Source organism: Marmota flaviventris, chromosome 5 (assembly GCF_047511675.1).
Source record: "Marmota flaviventris isolate mMarFla1 chromosome 5, mMarFla1.hap1, whole genome shotgun sequence".
Taxonomy (NCBI): domain Eukaryota; kingdom Metazoa; phylum Chordata; class Mammalia; order Rodentia; family Sciuridae; genus Marmota; species Marmota flaviventris.
Window position 1 is genome coordinate 71,820,834 of NC_092502.1, and position 25,036 is coordinate 71,845,869.

General features: G+C 38.6%; 1 protein-coding gene across 4 annotated transcripts in view; it reads left to right on the top strand.

Annotated features, from left to right (window-relative positions):
- Sil1 (SIL1 nucleotide exchange factor) overlaps positions 1-25,036 on the top strand; it is a 318,102-nt gene that overhangs the window by 183,462 nt on the left and 109,604 nt on the right. For all 4 annotated transcript variants that reach the window (XM_071612326.1, XM_071612325.1, XM_027927476.2 and 1 more), the window contains one exon: positions 3,250-3,371. In XM_071612326.1, coding sequence (XP_071468427.1) covers positions 3,250-3,371 — 122 coding nt within the window. The remainder of the gene's footprint in view (positions 1-3,249; positions 3,372-25,036) is intronic.

The following is a 25,036-nucleotide window of genomic DNA, read 5'->3' on the forward strand; positions in this document are numbered from 1 at the left end:
CATACTTGGATGGATGTTTAGATATCAGATTTCTATAGGTTATTTTTTTTAAATACTTATTTTTTTAGAAGTAGTTGGACAAAATACCTTTATTTTGTTTATTTGTTTTTATGTGGTGCTGAGGATGGAACCCAGGGCCTTGCACGTGCTAGGCTGAGCCACAATCCTAGCCCCTATAGGTTATTTTTAAAAAAAATTGTAGTTGTAGATGGACAGAATGCCTTTATTTTATTTGTTTTTTATATTTATGTGGTGCTGAGGTTGAACCCAGTACCTCACACATGCTAGCCAAGTGCTCTGCCACTGAGCTACAACCCCAGCCCTAGGTTATTGGTTTAGTTGCATAGGAAAGACCAAAATGAATGGGAACTTATCTAGGTATGAATAAGTACTCAAGAGGCTTGGCTAGAAGTGCCCCAATAAAGTTTTTTTTTTTTTTTTTTTCTTTCTGCAGGTCCTCTAGTCACCTGGCATCATCACTCCTAGGGTGATATATCCCATTCTACTTTCAAAGGTCACTAGAGGGAATGAACATTACCAAATTTAGCCTAAAGTCATAGTGGGAACTATTCCTCTGGTCAAGGCCAAACTCTTTCTGTTAGCAGAGGTTCATAAATATTCTGAGTCATAAATATTCATTTTGATTGGAAGTCTAAAGTCCTTGGCTTGGACTGGCCCATCAGGCTTCCATGAAACAATGTTAAATTATAATTTTACAGAGAGATTCCAGAAGACTCCTCTCAGCCCTGATTTCTAGTTGTGATGGGGAGTTGAGGTGATGTAGTGCTGGCTTTGAGGAAGTGAGGACTTTTCTAGCCAGGAACTTTTCTGTCTCTTCCCATTCCAGAATTTCTGAATGGAAGCTCAAGGAACCATGGGCTTCAAGGACCTGAACTGGGTCTTCCCAAGGATTCCTCACAGCCATATTTAAATTATTAAAATACCATATGTGAAAAGCAAAACCTTGTGTGTCGTAACAATTTTCAAGTTATTTATGAGGAACAGCCTTTGTCTATCTTATCTAAACTAGGGCAATATATTTGTTTTTCCTTGTGGGACTCCTCAGTTCTTTACTTCCATTTCTCACTTTCTCTTTTTCCTATTCTCTTATTATCTTATCCTTGCTCTGGTTCTCTTCTTTCTTCCTGAGTGTTGGTATAAGTTCCTTTGTCCCCTTTGTAATGCACTCCCTCCTTATATTCCTATCCACCTGTCTGACCCCATCTTGAGAAAAGTTCTGGCTCCAGATGCAGATGGGGAGCTGGAGCACATGGGCTCTGCTCATGCCATCTTCTGTGTGAATCTGGGGAGGACCCACCTTTTGTTGTGAAGTGGGCATAACGACACTGTTCTTCTTCGCTGCCAGTAAAATAAAAAATGACGAAACACTTAAAAAGGCTAAAGTGCTTATATAAATGTCATCATTTATATTACACTTCATTATTGTTGTAGTAATATGGATAAATTGGTAGAACAGAACCTCTGTGATTCTGGGCTGTGTTGCTTTGGTGCAACAGAGTGGTAGCTGCCCTGCCAGGAACTCATACTAGCTTTGATAAGTGGCCATCCCAGGAATGAGATGATAGGATTCTGAGCCATGGTTTAATATCTGGAAAACCTACAGCAAGAAGGATCAAAGAACAGGCAGCGAATTCATGTATTTTAAAATCATTGCATGTGAGTAAAGAAGGCATTTAATGTCAGCAAAGCACTCAATTTGAATCTTCCTTGTTTGCCAGGCTTTAGCTCAATAGTCATTCCTGTTCACGAGGACAGATTGGGGCAGAAAAATCCTGGCCCTGGCCTGGGACTGCATGGCAGACCAGACTTCATGCTCACTTTGCAGCCTAGATTGGCCGTTGTTTCAGGTCTAGGGTACCACTTAGCACAGATACCCCAGATGGCTTTTGAAATTCACAGTGGAATTTTATTTCAGGAACATTTTTTTCCTGATCAAATTCATATTTATTGGTTCAGTGATTATTTATTGAATACCTAACTGTATGTTGAACACTATTCTAGTCATTGGAACTGCAACAGTGGATGAACAAACAAAGCCTCTATTCATGTGGAGATTCTATCAAAATGTTTAAAATTATCTTCCAAGTGGTAAAAATAGGCTAAGCCCACCTAAAAACATTGACAGGGACATATACTGTGTTTCATGCTTGATTTCTCTGTCAGAGCCCACTGCTAGTTTGGAGGAAAAGGCAAGGACACAATCAGGTAGGAAATGGCTCTATAGAATCTAGAGGAAAAAGGTGGAAAGCCCTCATGTTGTTGTTGGGCCCTAGTTTCCTGATGATCTGTAGAGAAGTATCAGTGAGTGAGTATGAGACAGACTTTGTAGCAACAAAGTATGCATGGAGAGTGGGGGAGGGGGGAGATTGATTCTGATTTTTTTTTCACATATGAATGTAAATATAGGATTTAGAAAGTTAGTTATTAAAATGTTAATGTAGTACTAGTTTAAAATAATAGTCTTAAGTGCCACAAAAATCAGCCTGACCATTTTAAGTCAAACTAGAGATATACAATAAGAAGTTAGTAATTATTTAATATTGATTTCTTTGTAATGAGACCACTTTAAAATCACTTGGATTCATTATTTAAATATATTAGTCACTCAGCTTATTAGAGTTACATGATGATGGAAATATTCTGCACTACACATAGCCACTACCTAGTAATGCAGGCCTAGACTAAAGCCTTTGGGAGAGTGACTTTTATTATGAACGTCTTCAGTGTAGCTCTCCCTCACCAACAATAGCACTCCGTTTATAGTCCCTGGCTTCTAATTAAAATCAGTGCCTTTTTTTTTTTAATTGTTGCCTCCACTGCACTCATTGGGGTTGGACATCAGCAGAAAGTATGGCACCATTTAGTGATGCTCATGATGCCAGATTCTTTGTGTTAACAGCTTGTGTGTTTGGATTAAGCCTTGTGACTCATTATGGTATTATAATTTTCCAAGATATGTTTGGCATAAGCAATAGCTAGGTGCCATTTCCCCTGATTCCCACGCAGGTACTCATGAATTGTGTTAGATGAATTAGGAGTTCTCAAATTTGAGATTATTTTAAAAATTATTTTGTTTTTACATGTGTTTTTCCTACTTTATTAAAAAGGCCACTATTGTTTTTTACTTGGTTTTAAATTTGTTTTTGGATAGACACCAAAAGAAAGGCCTTCAGAAGAGCTCTTCCTTCTTGGATGTCTGTTCTGTACTAAGTAATACCTTTGTTGCAGATGGATAATGCACAGGACCTACTGTCTTTCGGTGGCCTTCAAGTGGTAATCAATGGGCTGAATAGCACAGAGCCCCTGGTGAAGGAGTATGCTGCATTTGTTTTGGGGGCTGCCTTTTCCAGGTAAGTGTGGATGGACATCCCAATGGCAGAATCGTTTGGCCTTATTGCCTTAAAGGTTACTTTTGCACTTATGCACATCTCTACTCATGTTTCAGTGTGATACAGTGAAATCAGAATTTTTAGTGGGGGGATAAATACACACACCATTTATCAGTAGATCTTAGGTCACATTCTCTGTTTTAGTAAAAGCAAATAAAAAGTGAGATTCACCACAGACAGTATGGAGGGGAATGAACTCCAAGAGTTGATCCCTTTGGCAGTAAAGCCACATCTAGTGATGAATAAATGATGAACCTGACCAAGGAAGGCCTTTTGAGGGGAATGTGTCTTCTAGTTGTCTGGAACCAATCAACATGCAGTCAGGTTATTGGGTTGGTAGTTCTTTAGAATTTCAAATAGCCTGGCTTATGATAGAAGACTGATCAGGCAAAAGGAGAAGGAGACAACACCTTGAAAGAATGAATGCAGAAAGATGTGGGCATCACATCATTATGCTTATCCTCAAAAAGGTCAGGATATCTTCATGGTGCAGTTGGTCTGTTGGAGCTCTATAGTTCCATTTTTAAAAATCTGCTTCTAGGATCATTTGTATCTCTAAAAAAGGAAGAAATATTCCGATTCTTGCCGCAAGGGCATGAGTGGTAGTTATTAGGTTTGCCTTGTTTAGATTAGGGGTTGTGATGTTGTAGAAGAAATGCTACTCTGAACATTTTACCATTATAGGCTTTGTTTTGAAAGGATTTCCTTTGCCTTTTATCTATGCTGTCTTTATTTAATCAGAATATCAATCTGATGCTTTCTCATGCTGAAATAGTTCAGCATCTTTTCATAGTAAAACGAAGGACAGAGCCAAGAAGGCCCAAAGAATTGTTCCTTGAGGAGGGGCTGAAAGCACTGTAGATCTTTGTTTCCTTTATCACTGCCTGCCTTAGTTTCAGTCCTGTTTTTTTATGGACAGTCAAGGCTCTGGCCTCCAGAGAAGTTTCGTCTCCCTTGGTCTCACCTTCCAGAGCCAGAGTTTCCCAGGGAAATCTCCTTTTGTGCAGCCATTCGAAAGGTAGACAATCTGAGTTTGTTTTGGAAGTTGCAGTTTCAACCCTAGGGAAAGTGCAGGGTCTTATTCTCATAAGGCTTTACAGACTTGAGAATTTATTTTTGCTTCTCCAGCCAGAAATGAAGAGAGGTCAAACATTAACCTCTCTGTCCATACCCTTTTCAGAAATTGTTATGGTTTGGATATGAGATCTTCTCTGAAGAGCTCATGTGCCAATGAAGAAATGTTAGGATGTAAAATGATCAGATTATGAGAATTGTAATCTAATCAGTGGATTAATCCTTTTGATATCGATTAATAATTTCAGTGGATTATGGGGGGTAACTATAGTCAGGTGTGGTATGGCTGGAGTAAGTAGGTCACTGGGGGCATGCCCTTCAGGATTATATTTTGTTTCTGACTTCTGGCGCTCTCTCTCTCTCTGCTGCCTGGCTACCATGAGCTGAGGAGCTTCCCTCTGGCATGCCCTTCTACTAAGATGATCTGCCTCACCTCCGGCCTAGAGCAATGGAATCAGCTGACTATATACTGAAACTCAATTATGAGCTCAAAATTTTCTTCCTCTAAGTTGTTCTTGTCGGGTATTTAGTCACAGGAACAAAAAGCTGATTAACACAGAAATCTTTGCCTTAGCTCAAATATTTTATTTTTACCTTCAATATTGTGAGAAACATGCTCACCTGTCCAAACCCAAAGAATGGATTAAGAAACACACTGTATAGCAAAAAGCAAGACTTTAATAATGGTCTTGTAAGATTGGGTATCTGAGGGAAGCAGATACCCCCAGATTGGGTACAACCATTGTTTTATCCCTTTGAGCGCAAGGTCTCTCCCAGTTTCCTCATTGGCTGAGTACCAAGGGGTGTACAGTGTTTATGGTTTGGAAATGAGATGTTCTCTGAAGAGCTCTGAAGAGTCTTTCTGAATATCATCTATGTTTTACTGTCTCCTATTGGGTTACTTAAAGAAATATACTTTTAGATGTCCCTGCCTCTTTTTTTTTTTTCTCTTGTGGCAGGAAGGCCCTTTTGGATTGAATGTCTTTTGGTACTTACCCAGTTTATTTCTTTTGGTCAGGTGCGGGAGTGCCCTTCCTTCTCACCTTCTGTTCGTCAAGGGGCTGTGAAAATTTTTTTTTAATTAATTAATTTATTTTTATTGGTTGTTCAAAACATTACAAAGCTATTGACATATCATATTTCATACATTAGATTCAAGTTGGTTATGAACTCCCAATTTTACCCCAAATACAGATTGCAGAATCATATCGGTTACACATCCACATTTTTACATAATGCCCTATTAGTAACTGTTGTATTCTGCTACCTTTCCTATCCTCTACTATCCCCCCTCCCCTCCCCTCCCATCTTCTCTCTCTACCCCATCTACTGTAATTCATTTCTCTCCTTGTTTATTTTCCCATTCCCCTCACAACCTCTTATATGTAATTTTGTGTAACAATGAGGGTCTCCCTCCATGCAATTACTATGCAATTTCCTTTTTCTCTCCCTTTCCCTCCCACCTCATGTATCTGTTTAATGTTAATCTTTTGTTCCTGCTCTTCCTCCCTGCTCTGTTCTTAGTTGCTCTCATTATATCAAAGAAGACATTTGGTATTTGTTTTTTAGGGATTGGCTAGCTTCACTAAGCATAATCTGCTCTAGTGCCATCCATTTCCCTGCAAATTCCATGATTTTGTCATTTTTTTAGTGCTGCGTAATACTCCATGGTGTATAAATGCCACATTTTTTTTAATCCATTCATCTATTGAAGGGCATCTGGGTTAATTCCACAGTCTAGCTATTGTGACTTCTGCTGCTATGAACATCGATGTGGCAGTATCCCTGTAGTACGCTCTTTTAAGGTCTTCAGGGAATAGTCCGAGAAGGGCAATAGCTGGGTCAAATGGTGGTTCCATTCCCAGCTTTCCCAGGAATCTCCATACTGCTTTCCAAATTGGCCGCACCAGTTTGCAGTCCCACCAGCAATGTACAAGAGTACCCTTTTCCCCACATCCTCACCAGCACTTGTTGTTGCTTGACTTCATAATGGCTGCCAATCTTACTGGAATGAGATGGTATCTTAGGGTGGTTTTGATTTGCGTTTCTCTGACTGCTAGAGATGGTGAGCATTTTTTCATGTACTTGTTGATTGATTGTATGTTCTCCTCTGAGAAGTGTCTGTTCAGGTCCTTGGCCCATTTGTTGATTGGGTTATTTGTTCTCTTATTGTCTAATTTTTTGAGTTCTTTGTATACTCTGGATATTAGGGCTCTATCTGAAGTGTGAGGAGTAAAAATTTGTTCCCAGGATGTAGGCTCCCTATTTACCTCTCTTATTGTTTCTCTTGCTGAGAAAAAACTTTTTAGTTTAAGTAAGTCCCATTTGTTGATTCTTGTTATTAACTCTTGTGCTATGGGTGTCCTATTAAGGAATTTGGAGCCCGACCCCACAATATGTAGATCGGAGCCAACTTTTTCTTCTATCAGATGCAGAGTCTCTGATTTGATATCTAGCTCCTTGATCCACTTTGAGTTAACTTTTGTGCATGGCGAGAGAAAGGGATTCAGTTTCATTTTGTTGCATATGGATTTCCAGTTTTCCCAACACCATTTGTTGAAGATGCTATCCTTCCTCCATTGCATGCTTTTAGCTCCTTTATCAAATATAAGATAGTTGTAGCTTTGGAGATTGGTCTCTGTGTCCTCTATTCTGTACCATTGGTCCACCCGCCTGTTTTGGTACCAGTACCATGCTGTTTTTGTTACTATTGCTCTGTAATATAGTTTGAAATCTGGTATCGCTATACCGCCTGATTCACACTTCCAGCTTAGAATTGCTTTTGCTATTCTGGGTCTTTTATTTTTCCATATGAATTTCATGATTGCTTTATCTATTTCTACAAGAAATGCCGTTGGGATTTTGATTGGCATTGCATTAAACTTATAGAGAACTTTTGGTAATATCGCCATTTTGATGATGTTAGTTCTTCCTATCCATGAACAGGGTATATTTTAACGTCTTCTAAGATCTTCTTCTACTTCTCTTTTTAGGGTTCTGTAGTTTTGATTGTATAAATCTTTCACCTCTTTTGTTAGGTTGATTCCCAAGTATTTTATTTATTTATTTATTTTTAATTTTTTATTGTTGGTTGTTCAAAACATTACAAATTTCTTGACATATCATATTCCACACTTTGATTCAAGTGGGTTATGAACTCCCACCTTCACCCCATACACAGATTGCAGAATCACATCAGTTACACATCCATTGATTTACATATTGCCATACTAGTGTCTGTTGTGCTCCGCTGCCTTTCCCATCCTCCACCCTCCCCCCTCCCCACCTCTCCCCTCCCCTCCCCTCCTCTCTCTCTGCCCCCTCCACTGTATAACCCTGAGGGTCTCCTTCCATTTCCATGCAATTTCCCTTCTCTCTCCCTTTCCCTCCCACCTCTCATCCCTGTTAAATGTTAATCTTCTTCTCCTGCTCTTCGTCCCTACTCTGATCTTAGTTACTCTCCTTATATCAAAGAAGACATTTGGCATTTGTTTTTTAGGGATTGGCTAGCTTCACTTAGCATAATCTGCTCTAATGCCATCCATCCATTTCCCTGCAAATTCTATGATTTTGTCATTTTTTTAATGCAGAGTAATACTCCATTGTGTATAAATGCCACATTTTTTTATCCATTCGTCTATTGAAGGGCATCTAGGTTGGTTCCACAGTCTTGCTATTGTGAATTGTGCTGCTATGAACATCGATGTAGCAGTGTCCCTGTAGCATGCTCTTTTTAGGTCTTTAGGGAATAGACCAAGAAGGGGAATAGCTGGGTCAAATGGTGGCTCCATTCCCAGCTTTCCAAGAAATCTCCATACTGCTTTCCAAATTGGCTGCACCAATCTGCAGTCCCACCAGCAATGTACAAGTGTACCCTTTTCCCCACATCCTCTCCAGCACTTGTTGTTGTTTGACTTCATAATGGCTGCCTATCTTACTGGAATGAGATGGTATCTTAGGGTGGTTTTGATTTGCATTTCTCTGACAGCTAGAGATGGTGAGCATTTTTTCATGTACTTGTTGATTGACTGTATGTCCTCCTCTGAGAAGTGTCTGTTCAGGTCCTTGGCCCATTTGTTGATTGGGTTGTTTGTTCTCTTATTGTCTAATTTTTTGAGTTCTTTGTATACTCTGGATATTAGGGCTCTATCTGAAGTGTGAGGAGTAAAGATTTGTTCCCAGGGTGTAGGCTCCCTATTTACCTCTCTTATTGTTTCTTTTGCTGAGAAAAAACTTTTTAGTTTGAGTAAGTCCCATTTGTTGATTCTAGTTATTAACTTTTGTGCTATGGGTGTCCTATTGAGGAATTTGGAGCCCGACCCCACCGAATGTAGATCGTAGCCAACTTTTTCTTCTATCAGACGGCGTGTCTCTGATTTGATATCAAGCTCCTTGATCCATTTTGAATTCACTTTTGTACATGGCGAGAGAAAGGGATTCAGTTTCATTTTGTTGCATATGGATTTCCAGTTTTCCCAGCACCATTTGTTGAAGATGCTATCCTTCCTCCATTGCATGCTTTTAGCCCCTTTATCAAATATAAGATAGTTGTAGTTTTGTGGATTGGTTTCTGTGTCCTCTATTGTGTACCATTGGTCCACCCGCCTGTTTTGGTACCAGTACCATGCTGTTTTTGTTACTATTGCTCTGTAGTATAGTTTGAAGTCTGGTATCGCTATACCGCCTGATTCACACTTCCTGCTTAGCATTGTTTTTGCTATTCTGGGTCTTTTATTTTTCCATATGAATTTCATGATTGCTTTCTCTATTTCTACAAGAAATGCCGTTGGGATTTTGATTGGCATTGCATTAAACCTATAGGGAACTTTTGGTAATATCGCCATTATGATGATGTTAGTTCTGCCTATCCATGAACAGGGTATATTTTTCCATCTTCTAAGATCTTCTTCTATTTCTCTCTTTAGGGTTCTGTAGTTTTCATTGTATAAGTCTTTCACCTCTTTTGTTAGGTTGATTCCCAAGTATTTTATTTTTTTTGAGGATATTGTGAATGGAGTGTTTTTCCTCATTTCCGTTTCAGAAGTTTTGTCGCTGATATACAGAAATGCCTTTGATTTATGCGTGTTGATTTTATATCCTGCCACTTTGCTGGATTCATTTATTAGTTCTAGTAGTTTTTTTGTAGACCCTTTTGGGTCTTCTAGGTAAAGAATCATGTTATCCGCAAATAGTGATAATTTAAGTTCTTCTTTTCCTATTTTTATGCCTTTAGTTTCTTTCGTGTGTCTAATTGCTCTGGCCAGTGTTTCGAGAACTATATTGAATAGAAGTGGTGATAGAGGGCATCCCTGTCTTGTTGCAGATTTTAGAGGGAATGCCTTCAATTTTTCTCCATTGAGAAGGATGCTAGCCTGAGGCTTAGCATAGATAGCTTTTACAACGTCAAGGTAAGTTCCTGTTATCCCTAGATTTTCTAATGTTTTGAACATAAAGGGATGCTGTACTTTGTCGAATGCTTTTTCTGTGTCTATCGAGATGATCATATGGTTCTTATCTTTAAGTCTATTGATGTGGTGGATAACATTTATTGATTTCCGTATATTGAACCATCCTTGCATCCCAGGGATGAATCCTACTTGATCATGGTGCACAATTTTTTTGATGTGCCTTTGTATCCGATTCACCAGAATTTTATTAAGGATTTTTGCATCTAGGTTCATCAGAGATATTGGTCTGTAGTTTTCTTTCTTTGAGGTGTCTTTGTCTGGTTTCAGAATCAGGGTGATGTTGGCCTCATAGAATGAATTTGGCAGAGCTCCCTCTTTTTCTATTTCCTGAAATAACTTGAAAAGTATTGGTATTAATTGTTCTTTAAAAGTTTTGTAAAACTCTGCTGTATACCCATCCAGTCCTGGGCTTTTCTTGGTTGGTAGTCTTTTGATTGCTTCTTCTATTTCATCCATTGATATTGGTCTGTTTAAGTTGTGAGTATCCTCCTGACTCAGTCTGGGCAAATCATATGACTTAAGAAATTTATCGATGTCTTCACTATCTTCTATTTTATTGGAATATAGGTTTTCAAAATAATTTCTAATTGTCTTCTGTATTTCTGTAGCATCTGTTGTGATATTGCCTTTTTCATCCCGTATGTTAGTAATTTGAGTTTTCTCTCTTCTTCTCTTCGTTAGCATGGCTAAGGGTCTGTCGATCTTATTTATTTTTTCGAAGAACCAACTTTTAGTTTTGTTAATTTTTCCAATGGTTTTTTTTGGTTTCAATTTCGTTGATTTCCGCTCTGATTTTAATTATTTCTTGCCTTCTGCTACATTTGCTGTTGTTTTGCTCTTCCTTTTCTAGGGCTTTGAGATGAAGTGTGAGCTCATTTATTTGTTGGTTTTTCCTTTTTTTGAGGAATGACCTCCAGGCGATGAATTTCCCTCTTAAAACTGCTTTCATTGTGTCCCATAGATTCTGATATGTTGTGTCTGTATTTTCATTTATCTCTAAGAATTTTTTGCTTTCCTCCTTTATGTCTTCTGTAACCCATTGATCATTCAGTAACATATTGTTCATTTTCCATGTGATGTAGGATTTTTCCTTCCTTCCTTTTATCATTGATTTCCAGTTTCATTCCATTATGATCAGATAAAATGCATGGTATTATCTCCACCCCTTTATAGTTACTGAGGGTTGCCCTATGGCATAATATATGGTCTATTTTTGAGAAGGATCCATGTGCTGCTGAGAAAAAAGTATATCCACTTGATGATGGTTGATATATTCTATATATGTCAGTTAAGTCTAGGTTATTGATTGTGATATTGAGTTCTATAGTTTCTTTATTCAACTTTTGTTTGGAGGATCTGTCCAATGGTGAGAGAGGTGTGTTGAAGTCACCCATAATTATTGTGTTGTGGTCTATTTGATTCTTGAACTTGAGGAGAATTTGTTTTATGAACGTTGCAGCACCATTATTTGGTGCATAAATATTGATAATTGTTATGTCTTGTTGGTGAATGGTTCCTTTTAACAGTATATAATGTCCTTCCTTATCCCTTTTGATTAACTTAGTCTTGAAGTCGATTTTATTCGATATGAGGATGTCCACCCCTGCTTGCTTACGAGGACCATGTGCGTGGTATATTTTTTCCCAGGCTTTCACCTTCAGCCTTTGTATGTCTTTTCCAATCAGATGTGTCTCCTGGAGGCAGCATATTGTTGGATTTGTTTTTTTAATCCATGTTACCAGCCTATGTTGCTTTATTGGAGAGTTTAAGCCATTAACTTTTAGAGTTACTATTGATATATAGTTTGTACTTCCAGCCATGTTTGATTATTTATCTTCTTCTTCTTCTTTTTTTTTTTTTAATTTAGTTTTTTTCTCCACGATTAGCTTTCCCCCCGCCCTCTGTCTTTACAGAGGCACTTCCCACTGGTGGTTTAGGTTATTGTTTTTCATTTCTTCCTTGTGTAGTGTTTTGCTCAAGATGCTTTGCAATGCTGGTTTTCTGGCTGCAAATTCTTTTAGCTTTTGTTTATCATGAAAGATTTTTATTTCGTTGTCGTACCTGAAGCTTAATTTTGCTGGATACAGAATTCTTGGTTGGCATCCATTGTCTTTCAGTGTTTGAAATACGTTGTTCCAGGATCTTCTCGCTTTCAGCGTCTGTGATGAAAAATCCGTTGTTAACCTTATTGGTTTACCCCAAATGTAATCTACCTCCTTTCTCTTGTAGCTTTTAATATTTTCTCTTTGTTCTGTATATTGGATATCTTCATAAAAATGTGTCTTGGCGTTGGTCTACTGTGGTTTTGTGTGCTCGGTGTCCTGTATGCATTTACAATTTGTATATCCATTTCCTTTTTTATTTCTGCAAAGTTTTCTGTAATTATTTCATTCAGCAGGTTACTCATTCCCTTGGTTTGAATCTCTGTACCTTCCTATATCCCGATGACTCGTAGGTTTGGTCTTTTTATGTTATCCCATATCTCTTGGATGTTTTTCTCGTGATTTTTTACCAGCCTTTCTGAGTTGGCTAGGCTCTTTTCAAGATGATATATTTTGTCTTCATTATCTGACGTTCTGGCTTCTACTTGCTCCACTCTGTTAGTGATACTCTCAATTGAGTTTTTAATTTGGTTTATCGTTTCCTTCATTTCTAGAATTATTGTTTGATTTTTTTAAATAATCTCTATCTCCTGATAAAGATGCTTAACTTCTTCTTTTATCTGTTTATGTAATTAATTTTCAATGTGTTCTTTCACTGTTTGGATTTGCTGTCTCGTATCCTCTTTAAGGTTCCATTCCATCTGTCTAAGGTATTCCTTGAGTTCTTTATATGACCATTTTTCTGCTGACTCTAGGTCCTCCTGAATATTTAGGCTGTCCTTCATTGTTTGTACTCCTTTTCTTCCTTGCTTTTTTATGCTGCTCATGTTGCTTCTTGTTCTGTTTGACTGCTGAGTTACTGTTTACTCTTATAAATTTATTTGATGTTTGGGAGGAAAGATATTAGAAGGGAAGGGAAGAAGTCACTAAAGAGAATGAGAGTAGGCAGGTAGAATTCAAGGAAGCGGGAAAAAAAATTGAAAAGAAATGAAAAGACAAAAGAAACAAAAAAATAGAAAATAAAGAAAGAAAGAAAAATTTTTTTACAAAAATAATAATGATAATAAAAAATGAAAATGAAAATTAAAAATAATAATAATAATAAAACTAAAAAATTAAAAAAAATTAAAAACATTAAAAAGAAAAAGTTAAAGAACAACAACAACAACAAAAAATGAAAATGAAAGAAAAAGAAAAAATAATAATAATAAATGCAGTCATAGAGTTTGATTAACTTCTCTTCCAGTAGGTGGAGCTGTGCCCACTGGGCCAAGCTTCTCCTCTCAATAGGTGGGAACCAATCACTGTGCAGCAGCTCTTCCTCCCAGACTGGGCAGGTCTCCAATCCTGAGTGTCTAGGGCCTTCTCTTGTGTTTCCTCAAGCCAGGCCCCGCTCACCTGTGATGCTCACCACAATACTGGCTACACGCCAGGTCTGCTGCTCCTGGGAGCCCTATTTTCATGAACGCCTGGGCTCTCCCTGTTTGCCTCCCTCAGACCCTAAGTTTGCAGAGCTTGGGGCTGAGAACCCCCAGCGAATCTGCTTGCCCTCCGGTAGCCACGCCCCCGGTATCTGGTGCAAGAGACCTCAGTTGTCAGCACTGGTGGGAGTGGTAGCCGGGAGTTCCGCGCCGTGAGTCCCGCGCCACTCCTGATTCCTTCGGTCTGGCTATCGCTCTCACAGGAGAGCTGGGAGTGCCTTACGGGAGAGCTGGGAGGGGCAAGGGGCTGTGAATTTTTATATTCCCATTAACTGCTTGTAACTTTTCATTCTATTCCCCTATCCATCTGCCTTTCTTACATCCCAAGTAATTTTATATTTAAAGCTAAATACTCCTTTGAAAATGGACCACTGGCCTTTCTATTTCATACACCTATGAACAGATTACCAAATATGTCCCTAGCCATTGCTTTTAGAAGTACATTCCATGGAGGAAACTATATAGTATCTTCATATCACATCCTAGTTATGAAGGACTAACTTACTTGAGAAGCATGCAACAGGCCTCCTTAGCAGATCATAACTCATTCAGAGACTGTGCCAGTATATTATTAAGACTTTTCTGTGATTGTATTAGTGTAAGACCATGTTAACATTTATGCAGCATCACTAAAATTTAAATAGAGATAAATATAAAAGATTGCAATTTAGTGTTTTGGTGGCAAGCAAACTGCTGTATTGAAAATGTTCTAGCTGCGTTTTTGATAGCTCACTGGAGAGCTGTTACAGTGACAGCATGGTATGGTGCCAGAGCTTTTGGAAGCCAACAGCAGACTCCCAAACACCATGAAAATGTCAGTGTTTTATGCAAAGAGGAACCTGATGCAAGGTAAGAATATTTCTATGCAGAGAGGCAAGTTTTAGTGCTATAATCTGATATTCATTATTTATTCTTGATGTTCTAAGTATTGACTCTGTACCTCCCTAGCTGTTCCTAGTGTGCAGGTGTATACACATGTCACATATGTGCACACATAATGGCCAGATAAAATTGCTCTTTGTCAAAGGGCCTTCAAATGATATTGAGCACCGTGGAATCAGGGTGTGCCCACAGACAACCTTTTTTTTTTTTAATTGGTTGTTCAAAACATTACAAAGCTCTTGACACATCATATTTCATACATTAGATTCAAGTGGGTTATGAACTACCATTTTTACCCCAATTACAGATTGCAGAATCACATCGGTTGCACATCCACATTTTTACATGATGCCATATTCGTGACTGTTGTATTCTGCTACCTTTCCTATCCTCTATTATCCCCCCTCCCCTCCCCTCCCCTCCCATCGTCTCTCTCTACCCCATCTACTACAATTCATTTCTCTCCTTGTTTTTTTTTCCCTATTCCCCTCACAACCTCTTCTGTGTAATTTTGTGTAACAATGAGGGTCTCCTTCCATTTCCATGCAATTTCTCTTTTCTCTCCCTTTCCCTCCCACCTCATGTCTCTGTTTAATGTTAGTCTTTTCCTCCTGCTCTTCCTCCCTGCTCTGTTCTTAGTTGCTCTCATTATATCAAAGAAGACATTTGGCATTTGTTTTTTAGGGTTTGGCTAGTTTCACTTATCATAATCTGCTCTAATGCCATCCATTTCCCTGCAAATTCCATGATTTTGTCCTTTTTTAGTGCTGCGTAATACTCCATGGTGTATAAATGCCACATTTTTTTTAATCCATTCATCTATTGAAGGGCATCTGGGTTGGTTCCACAGTCTAGCTATTGTGAATTGTGCTGCTATGAACATCGATGTGGCAGTATCCCTGTAGTACGCTCTTTTAAGGTCTTCAGGGAATAGTCCGAGAAGGGCAATAGCTGGGTCAAATGGTGGTTCCATTCCCAGCTTTCCCAGGAATCTCCATACTGCTTTCCAAATTGGCCGCACCAGTTTGCAGTCCCACCAGCAATGTACAAGTGTACCCTTTTCCCCACATCCTCGCCAGAACTTGTTGTTGTTTTGACTTCATAATGGCTGCCAATCTTACTGGAGTGAGGTGATATCTTAGGGTGGTTTTGATTTGCGTTTCTCTGACTGCTAGAGATGGTGAGCATTTTTTCATGTACTTGTTGATTGATTGTATGTTCTCCTCTGAGAATTGTCTGTTCAGGTCTTTGGCCCATTTGTTGATTGGGTTATTTGTTTTCTTATTGTTTAATTTTTTGAGTTCTTTGTATACTCTGGATATTAGGGCTCTATCTGAAGTGTGAGGAGTAAAAATTTGTTCCCAGGATGTAGGCTCCCTATTTACCTCGCTTATTGTTTCTCTTGCTGAGAAAAAACTTTTTAGTTTGAGAAAGTCCCATTTGTTGATTCTAGTTATTAACTCTTGTGCAATGGGTGTCCTTTTAAGGAATTTGGAGCCTGCCCCAACAATATGTAGATCGGAGCCAACTTTTTCTTCTATCAGGCGCAGAGTCTCTGATTTGATATCAAGCTCTTTGATCCATTTTGAGTTAACTTTTGTGCATGGCGAGAGAAAGGGATTCAGTTTCATTTTGTTGCATACAGATTTCCAGTTTTCCCAGCACCATTTGTTGAAGCTACTATCCTTCCTCCATTGCATGCTTTTAGCCCCTTTATCAAATATAAGAAAGTTGTAATTTTGTGGATTGGTCTCTGTGTCCTCTATTCTGTACCATTGGTCCACCTGCCTATTTTGGTACCAGTACCATGCTCTTTTTGTTACTATTGCTCTGTAGTATAATTCGAAATCTGGTATCGCTATACCACCTGATGCCGCAGTCTGGCTGGGCACAATCAGGAGCCACTTGTCAAAAGAAACTAACTTTATTTTTAGAACCACACACGCCAAACAAAACAGCCTCTCAGGAAAAATCCTCAGAGCCTCAACTGCCACCACCGGCTTTCCACAAGCCTCTCTCTCCCTCACAAGCTTCTCTTCACCTCCCACAATCCTCCTGCTCTTGAGGCCGATTGGCTGGGTCACGTGGGCGGAGCCAAAAAAGTCCCCCAATGAGCAGCTCTGTGGTCTGAAAGGGCAGGGAAACAGTCCAATGAGCATCACCGCAGAGGAGCCAATCAGCTAGATGTTGCTGGGGCCGAGGAGCCAATCAGCTAGATGTTGCTGGGGCCGCTGTGAGCCAATCATCAGCCGGCAGCTGGAAGTTTGCTGGGGCCCCTTCGGCTCTGGCTCTCAACATCTTCCCCTCTCCGTTTAAACAACAAGCATGTGGCTTAGGGACCGTGTCTGTTAGGCAGTCCAATTCAACATATGGTCCTTACCCGTCATCGGATGAACTGACCTCTAGGCGTCAGCCTCCTATCTTAGGTTGGTACCACTGCAATTGGATCATACCCGTCACTGACTACCGGTCCAGCATACAGCTATACTTGTGGATAGGCCTTTGCACCAGTGGGGGGGGGGGGTGAGGTTCTTTGCCTCACCTCTGTTGGCCCCCAAATTTTAGACCATCACTAGTAGAGGAGGATGCAAAATGCCATGACATTAAGCCAATTGAGGGCTCCTTTGAAAAATTGTACCACCGGTGACATCATCAGCAAAAATACCCCAACACTACCACAAGTCGCTGCACCAACAGATAGTTCACAATGCATACAGGTGAGCTCACAATGTGTCCAGGCAAGTTCTGCAAGCAGTTCAGTGATGGCTATTGTAGAAGCTGTAGATTGGTTTTATCTTTGACTTCACCAGCACTGGGATGAAGATAGGAATTCTAGCAATAATGGCTAAAGAAAAAATCATGTAACATTACAGACGGCACTAAAAGAAAACAATTTTCTTAACAATTTACATTATCTTTAAGAGAATTATTAAATATAATGAAAAGGAAAGGTGAAAGTAAACAAACAGATCTGTTAACCTTCTTTTTTGTTTACATATTAAAACAATCCTCAACAGTTGTTTACCCAATTTAAATTAAACCATATAAATCACGTGAAAAAACAAAATATTTGGATCCATTTTATCATGAGCGCTCATCATATATGATATATGGACATACATACATTCAAACATATAACACAAAACACAAGTGTGCACACATAATATAATACATACAACACATAACATTATAGTAAAGGCCTTATAACTTTTTACAGGTGAAATCTCCATTGCAATGTTTAAAAACTCTATAGTCAAAAAATAGAACTGATCAGCAAAACATTAACCTAGGTCTGTATGAGCTCAAAAAACAAAATAGAACTTCATGATATGGCAAAGGGCAATAATAAAGTAGATATTGAAAAAAGCATCCTGGTTCTGTTGCAGATGTAAGAATAGCCAAACTGGAGTTTTGGATATCAGTTGTTATGGATTTGAGCCAAATCATCTTCTTTTTGGTCTGTAGAAATCGCTTTAGTTAATCTTTCTGGAATCCAAATCGGCTGCTGTTCTCCCTGTGGAAACACATAAACAGACCCCCGACTCCAGACAATTACTGGGTCAGGACCTTTCCATTGTCCTGTTAGAATATCCTTCCAAAGTACCTTGGGCTTATGCATATTTTTTGGACACATATGCCTTTCCGCAGCACTAAGTCCTGATGAATCCAAATTTAAAAAGTTTAGAGTAAAAAGGGTTATTTTAAGTTTATCTTTGGGGAATATATACCCCTTCCCAATTCCTTCTTTTTGCTTTAATAAGTACATTTTAATAGTTTGATGAGCTCTTTCAACTATGCCTTGTCCCTGTGGATTGTATGGGATTCCTGTTATATGAGTAATGCCAAATGTTGAGCAAAATTGTTTAAAAGAGGTAGAAGTATAACCAGGGGCATTATCTGTTTTTAACTGTTTTGGAACACCCACAGTGGCAAAATTTTGTAAGCAATGAGCTATAACATCTTTAGTTTTTTCTCCGGCATGAAGGGAGCCCATCAAAAATCCAGAAGAAGTATCAACTGTAACATGCAAATATTTTAATTTTCCAAATTCTGGCAAGTGTGTGACGTCCATCTGCCAAATATGGTTAGGTATCAATCCTCTAGGATTGACTCCAAGATTAACTTGTGGTAAAAAGGTCACACAATTTTGACATTGTTTTATTAATTGTCTAGCTTGTTCCTTAGTTATTTTAAAACGCTTTTGTAAAGTATTAGCATTGACATGGAACTTTTTATGAAAATTTATAGCTTCTTCTAGTGTAGAGAAAATATGTATGTCATGTGTAGTTTTATCTGCTAAATCGTTGCCCAAACTAAGGGCTCCAGGCAATCCTGTATGTGCCCTGATATGTCCTATAAAGAATGGATCTTTTCTGTCCCAGATTAGACTTTGTATAGTGGAAAGCAAAGAGAAAACAGTAGAAGAAGGGGAAATCCTACCAGCATCTTCAAGAGATACTATAGCATTAACTACATACTTACTATCAGAAAATAAATTAAATACAGAATCTTTAAACATCACAAAAGCTTGTAAAACTGCATTAAGCTCTACCTTTTGAGCTGATTGTTTGGGTACTAAAAATGTAAAAGTTTGATCAGGGGTAACTACTGCTGCTGTACCATTATTTGACCCATCAGTGAATATATTTGGAGCATTCATGATAGGTGTTTTTCTTGTCATTTTTGGAAAAACTACAGGATGCGAAGACCAAAAAGACAATAAAGGATTAGATGGTAAGTGGTTATCAAATGAAACATTAGATTTGCACATGATTATTGCCCAAATATTTAACTCATTAGCTAACTCATCAATTTGATTCATAGTATATGGAGTAATAATTTTATTGGGAGAAATTCCAAACACTCCCTTTGCTGCTTTTATTCCTTTGAGTATTAATTGTCCTACAGCCTCAGGATACCTAGTAAGAATAGTGTTAGGAGAATAAGATAAATGTATCCATAATAATGGACCTTCTTGCCAAAATACTCCTGTAGGAATATTTTTTGTTGGTAGTACAATAAATAATAAAGGCAAACTTATATCAATTCTATCCAAATGCATATTTTCCATATATGTTTCAATGATTTTTAATGCCTTTCTTGCTTCAGGCGTTAACATTCGGGGTGAATTTGGATCTGATGGACCTTTTAGGATATCAAATAAAGGTCCCAACTCTCCTGTTGGTATACCTAAATAAGGCCTTATCCAATTTATGTCTCCTAATAACTTTTGAAAGTCATTAAGTGATTTGAGTTGATCTACTCATATTTGAATTTTTGGTGGTCGGACCATGGTTGAGGATAATAGAACTCCTAAATAATTAATTGGAAAATTTAATTGTACTTTATCTATTGCTATCTCTAGATTATAATTTTTTAATAAGTTTGTAAGTGTGGCATAACATTCTAGCAATGTGTTTTTATCTTTGTGTGCTAATAATACATCATCCATATAGTGAAATATTTGTAGTTCAGGATTTTGATTTCTAAGTGGCTGGATTACTTTGTTAACATAAATTTGACACATAGTTGGGCTGTTAGCCATCCCTTGAGGGAGTACTTTCCATTCATATCTCTGATCAGGACCTTCATGATTCAGTGCAGGGATAGTAAATGCAAAATGTGGACTATCCTCAGGATGAATTGGAATTGAAAAAAAAAACAATCTTTAATATCTATAACTAAAACATACCAGGTTTTTGGCAAAGCAGACAACTGAGGAATCCCTGATTGAGCAGGTCCCATAATAACCATCTCATTATTAATGGCTCTTAAATCTTGCAATAATCTCCATTTACCAGATTTCTTTTTAATGACAAAAATGGGAGTATTATGGGGAGATACAGAAGGTTGTATATGTCCTTCCGCTAATTGTTGTTTGACCAGGTCATGGGCTGCTTGTATCTTTTCTTTAGTCAGGGGCCACTGAGGAACCCATACTGGTCTTTCTGATTTCCAAGTAATTTTTATTGTCTCAGTGGCCCTTTCTGAAAATCCAACCCATGTCTTTCTGTTCCTTGATCTATTTGTATTGGTGCTGCTATACCTTGTTCTTGTTTTTCTAATCTTTTTCCTTTCCTAAAACCTTGTCTAGTCATAATAGTGGGTGCATTTTGGTTGATGTTATTTGTTAATGTCAAACCTAATTGATCTAGGACATCTCGTCCCCATAAATTTACGGGAAGATGATCCAATACATATGGCTGTATAGTTCCTTCACATCCTTCAGGATCCTTCCAATCCAATACCATTGCACTTCTATGGGGATTAGTCGCCACTCCTAGGCCTCGAAGCATTTGAGTGGCTTGTAATGGCCAATGTTTTGGCCATTCTTGATGAGAGATGATGCTAAGGTCTGCACCTGTATCCAGTAGCCCATTAAATTCATGTCCTTGAATATTTAGTTTTAGCATGGGGCGAGAATCTAAATTTAAAGAAAGCATAGCCCAATCTACACCTGTGGAGCCTAATCCCTTGGAACCTCTTTCTACAGTACGACTGGAAAATTTATCATGTAGGCTGGGTATTATTAGTAACTGTGCTATTCTATCTCCTGGTGAAATTACTGATATACTCTTTGGAGAACTGGCTATAATTTTTATTTCACCTTCATAATCGGGATCAATTACCCCAGGACTTATCATAAGTCCTTTTAGAGTAGAAGAGCTGCGTCCCAATAATAAGCCTACTGTTCCTTTGGGAAGAGGTCCTTTCACCCCTGTGGGAATGATTTGAACTCCCATCTCTGGAGTTAGTACTGCTCTGGCGGAGGCGCAGATGTCCAACCCTGCGCTCCCTCTGGTTTGTCTGATGAGGGATCTGATGGACAATGTGTCCTGGGCACTACCCTGATGGGGTTGCTGGGTTCCTCCAGTGCTCCGTATATTTGTGGTTTTGGTCCCCGGAGCATTGGGCCCCCCTGTCCATTTTTTGGCAATGGAGCCCGATGCCTTTCTCCATGATATCGTGGATAAACACCTGGTCCTTGTTCGTTTTTTGATAATGGAGTACCCTCTGTGGTGGTTTGAGAACGGCATTCATTAGCCCAATGTCTCCCTCTACGGAATCGTGGGCAAATACCTGGTATTCTACTCCTTTGATACCTAGTTTTGATAAACCCTCCTCCAATGGGGCAATTCCTTTTAAAATGTCCTGTTTGTTCACAATTGTAGCATGTTCTTGGCCTGGCATCTAAAGCCTGTTTTACTGCAGCTGCCACAATTTGCCCTTGTTCATTAATGTCTCTGGCATCTAAAGCCTGTTTTACTGCAGCTGCCACGACTTGCTCTTGTTCATTAATGTCTCTACATAATTTAATATATGTGTTTAAATCTTCATGTTTCCATGGTCTAATGATATCTCTGCACCAACGATTCGCTTGCTCATAAGCCAGGTGTTTTAGTAATGGCATTGCTTGTTCTGTATTCCCAAAAACTCTGGTAGCTGTTTGAATAAGCCTATCTACAAATTCAGCATAAGGTTCATTAGCTCCTTGTATTACCTTAGATAATTGACCTTGTAAACCTCCATGTCCTTGTAAAGTCTTCCATGCCTTAATTGCATCTGCAGCAATTTGTGCGTATACGCCAGGATCATATGCAATTTGTTGCTGCTGATCCTCATAAGGTCCCTTTCCTAACAACATATCTAGATTTCTCTGAGGATAACCAGCTGCTGCATTTCGCCTAGCCGTCTCCTTGCAAAATTCCTCATTGGCAACCTTCCATAACAGGTATTGTCCTCCATTTAGCACAGCTTTACACATATTAGCCCAATCTGCTGGCGTCATGTTCAAGTTGTTAATGGATTCGACCATGCTTACAGTGAAGGGTGCTTGAGGACCATAGGTTGTTACAGCCTCTTTTAGCTGCTTCACTGTTTTGAAATTTAAAACTTGGTAAAATCGCTGCCCTCCTGCCTCAAATACAGGGCATGTTAATATTTGAGATCTTGTCTCAGGATCCCAACTATCAACTGCGGGGGTTGGGGACCTCCCAGTATATGGAGGTGGCCTTGTTAGTTGGACACTTACGTCCTCTGGTGATAGAAAGGTGTTAGTAGCAGTCTCCTGTAGAGGTGGTGCTGTTGGTTGGACACTTACACCCTCTGGTGATAGAAAGGTGTTAGTAGCAGTCTCCTGTTGTAACTTTCCCCCTGATGGCTTTTTCTGTTTTATACTTTCTTTCTCTGTCTGACTAACTTGAGAGGCCTTCTCTTTTACTTGAATCTTTTCCTCTGTCTGACTAGCTTGAGAGGCCTTCTCTTTTACTTGAATCATTATGTCTTCTCCTTCCTCTACCATTGTCTGAACTGAAGGCTTTGGACTAAGCAAACAAGATATGAACGTCCACAATGGCAATGTGCCAACTGGCAGAGTCCCTGGGCTTTTCTTTTCTATTCTTTTTAAATCTTCACCATGATGGTTCCATTGTCATATATTTAACAACTCCTCCTTAAAAAGCCATGGGCTACATTTTTGTATTGTATCAACGTATGCCCTGATTGTTCTTGATTTTACTGAGATGCCTCCTTCCTCTAACAATTTACTTAACACTCTTTCAGTTTGTTTTTTACTAATTTCTGATCCCGTATTTCTACTATAATACAACCCAACAAGATAACGCCTAACAAAACTGAAACAGAGTGAAACAAAATTGGAACAACACAAAATCATTATAATAGCCTCCTGAAATGTCCATCCGTCCTTTCTCCCTATCTGTTCCTCAGATGTGAGCGGTTTTTCTTCCATCTTACACATCTCCAGGGACAGGCAACTTAAAACAAAAGTGAAACAAAATAACAAAAGAAGAATCTTAAAATGGGTACCCATCCTCTTGCCCTGCCCTCAAGGGCGAGCAGTTCACTTACCCTCAGTCGCTCCCCGTATGGGCCACCAAATGCCGCAGTCTGGCTGGGCACAATCAGGAGCCACTTGTCAAAAGAAACTAACTTTATTTTTAGAACCACACACGCCAAACAAAACAGCCTCTCAGGAAAAATCCTCAGAGCCTCAACTGCCACCACCGGCTTTCCACAAGCCTCTCTCTCCCTCACAGCCTGACTCACACTTCCAGCTTAGAATTGTTTTTGCTATTCTGGGTCTTTTTTTTTCCATATGAATTTCATGATTGCTTTCTCTATTTCTACAAGAAATGCCCTTGGGATTTTGATTGGCATTGCATTAAACCTATAGAGAACTTTTGGTAATATCGCCATTTTGATGATGTTAGTTCTGCCTATCCATGAACAGGGTATATTTTTCCGTCTTCTAAGGTCTTCTTCTATTTCTCTCTTTAGGGTTCTGTAGTTTTCATTGTATAAATCTTTCACCTCTTTTGTTAGGTTGATTCCCAAGTATTTTTTTTTTTTTTGAGGATATTGTGAATGGGGTGGTTGTCCTCATTTCCATTTCAGAAGATTTGTCGCTGATATACAGGAATGCCTTTGATTTATGTGTGTTGATTTTATATCCTGCCACTTTGCTGACTTCATTTATTAGTTCTAGTAGTTTTTTTGTAGACCCTTTTGGGTCTGTTAGATATAATATCATATCATCTGCAAATAGTGATAATTTAAGTTCTTCTTTTCCTATTTTTATGCGTTTAATTTCTTTCGTCTAATTGCTCTGGCCAGTGTTTCGAGAACTATATTGAATAGAAGTGGTGATAGAGGGCATCCCTGTCTTGTTCCAGATTTTAGAGGGAATGCCTTCAGTTTTTCTCCATTCAGAATAATGCTAGCCTGAGGCTTAGCATATATAGCTTTTACAATGTTGAGGTAAGATCCTGTTATCCCTAGTTTTTCTAGTATTTTGAACATAAAGGGATGTTGTACTTTGTCGAATGCTTTTTCTGCATCTATCGAGATGATCATGTGGTTCTTATCTTTAAGTCTATTGATGTGGTGGATAACATTTATTGATTTCCTTATATTGAACCATCCTTGCATCCCAGGGATGAATCCTACTTGATCATGGTGCACTATTTTTTTGATATCCTTTTGTATCCGATTCACCAGGATTTTATTAAGGATTTTTGCATCTATTTTCATTAGAGATATTGGTCTGTAGTTTTCTTTCTTTGAAGTGTCTTTGTCTGGTTTCGGGATCAGGGTGATGTTGGCCTCATAGAATGAATTTGGAAGGTCTCCTTCTTTTTCTATTTCTTGAAATAACTTGAAAAGTATTGGTATTAATTCTTCTTTGAAGGTTTTGTAAAACTCCGCTGTATATCCATCCAGTCCAGGACTTTTCTTGGTTGGTAGTCTTTTGATGGCTTCTTCTAATTCCTCCTTTGTTATTGGTCTGTTTAAATTGTGTGTATCTTCCTGACTCAATCTGGGCAAATCATATGACTTAAGAAATTTATCGATATCTTCACTATCTTCTATTTTATTGGAATATAGGGTTTCAAAATAATTTCTAATTATCTTCTGTATTTCTGTAGTGTCCGTTGTGATATTGCCTTTTTCATCCCGTATGTTGGTAATTTGAGTTCTCTCTCTTCTTCTCTTTGTTAGCATGGCTAAGGGTCTGTCGATCTTATTTATTTTTTCGAAGAACCAACTTTTAGTTTTATCAATTTTTTCAATGGTTTTTTTTGTTTCAATTTCGTTGATTT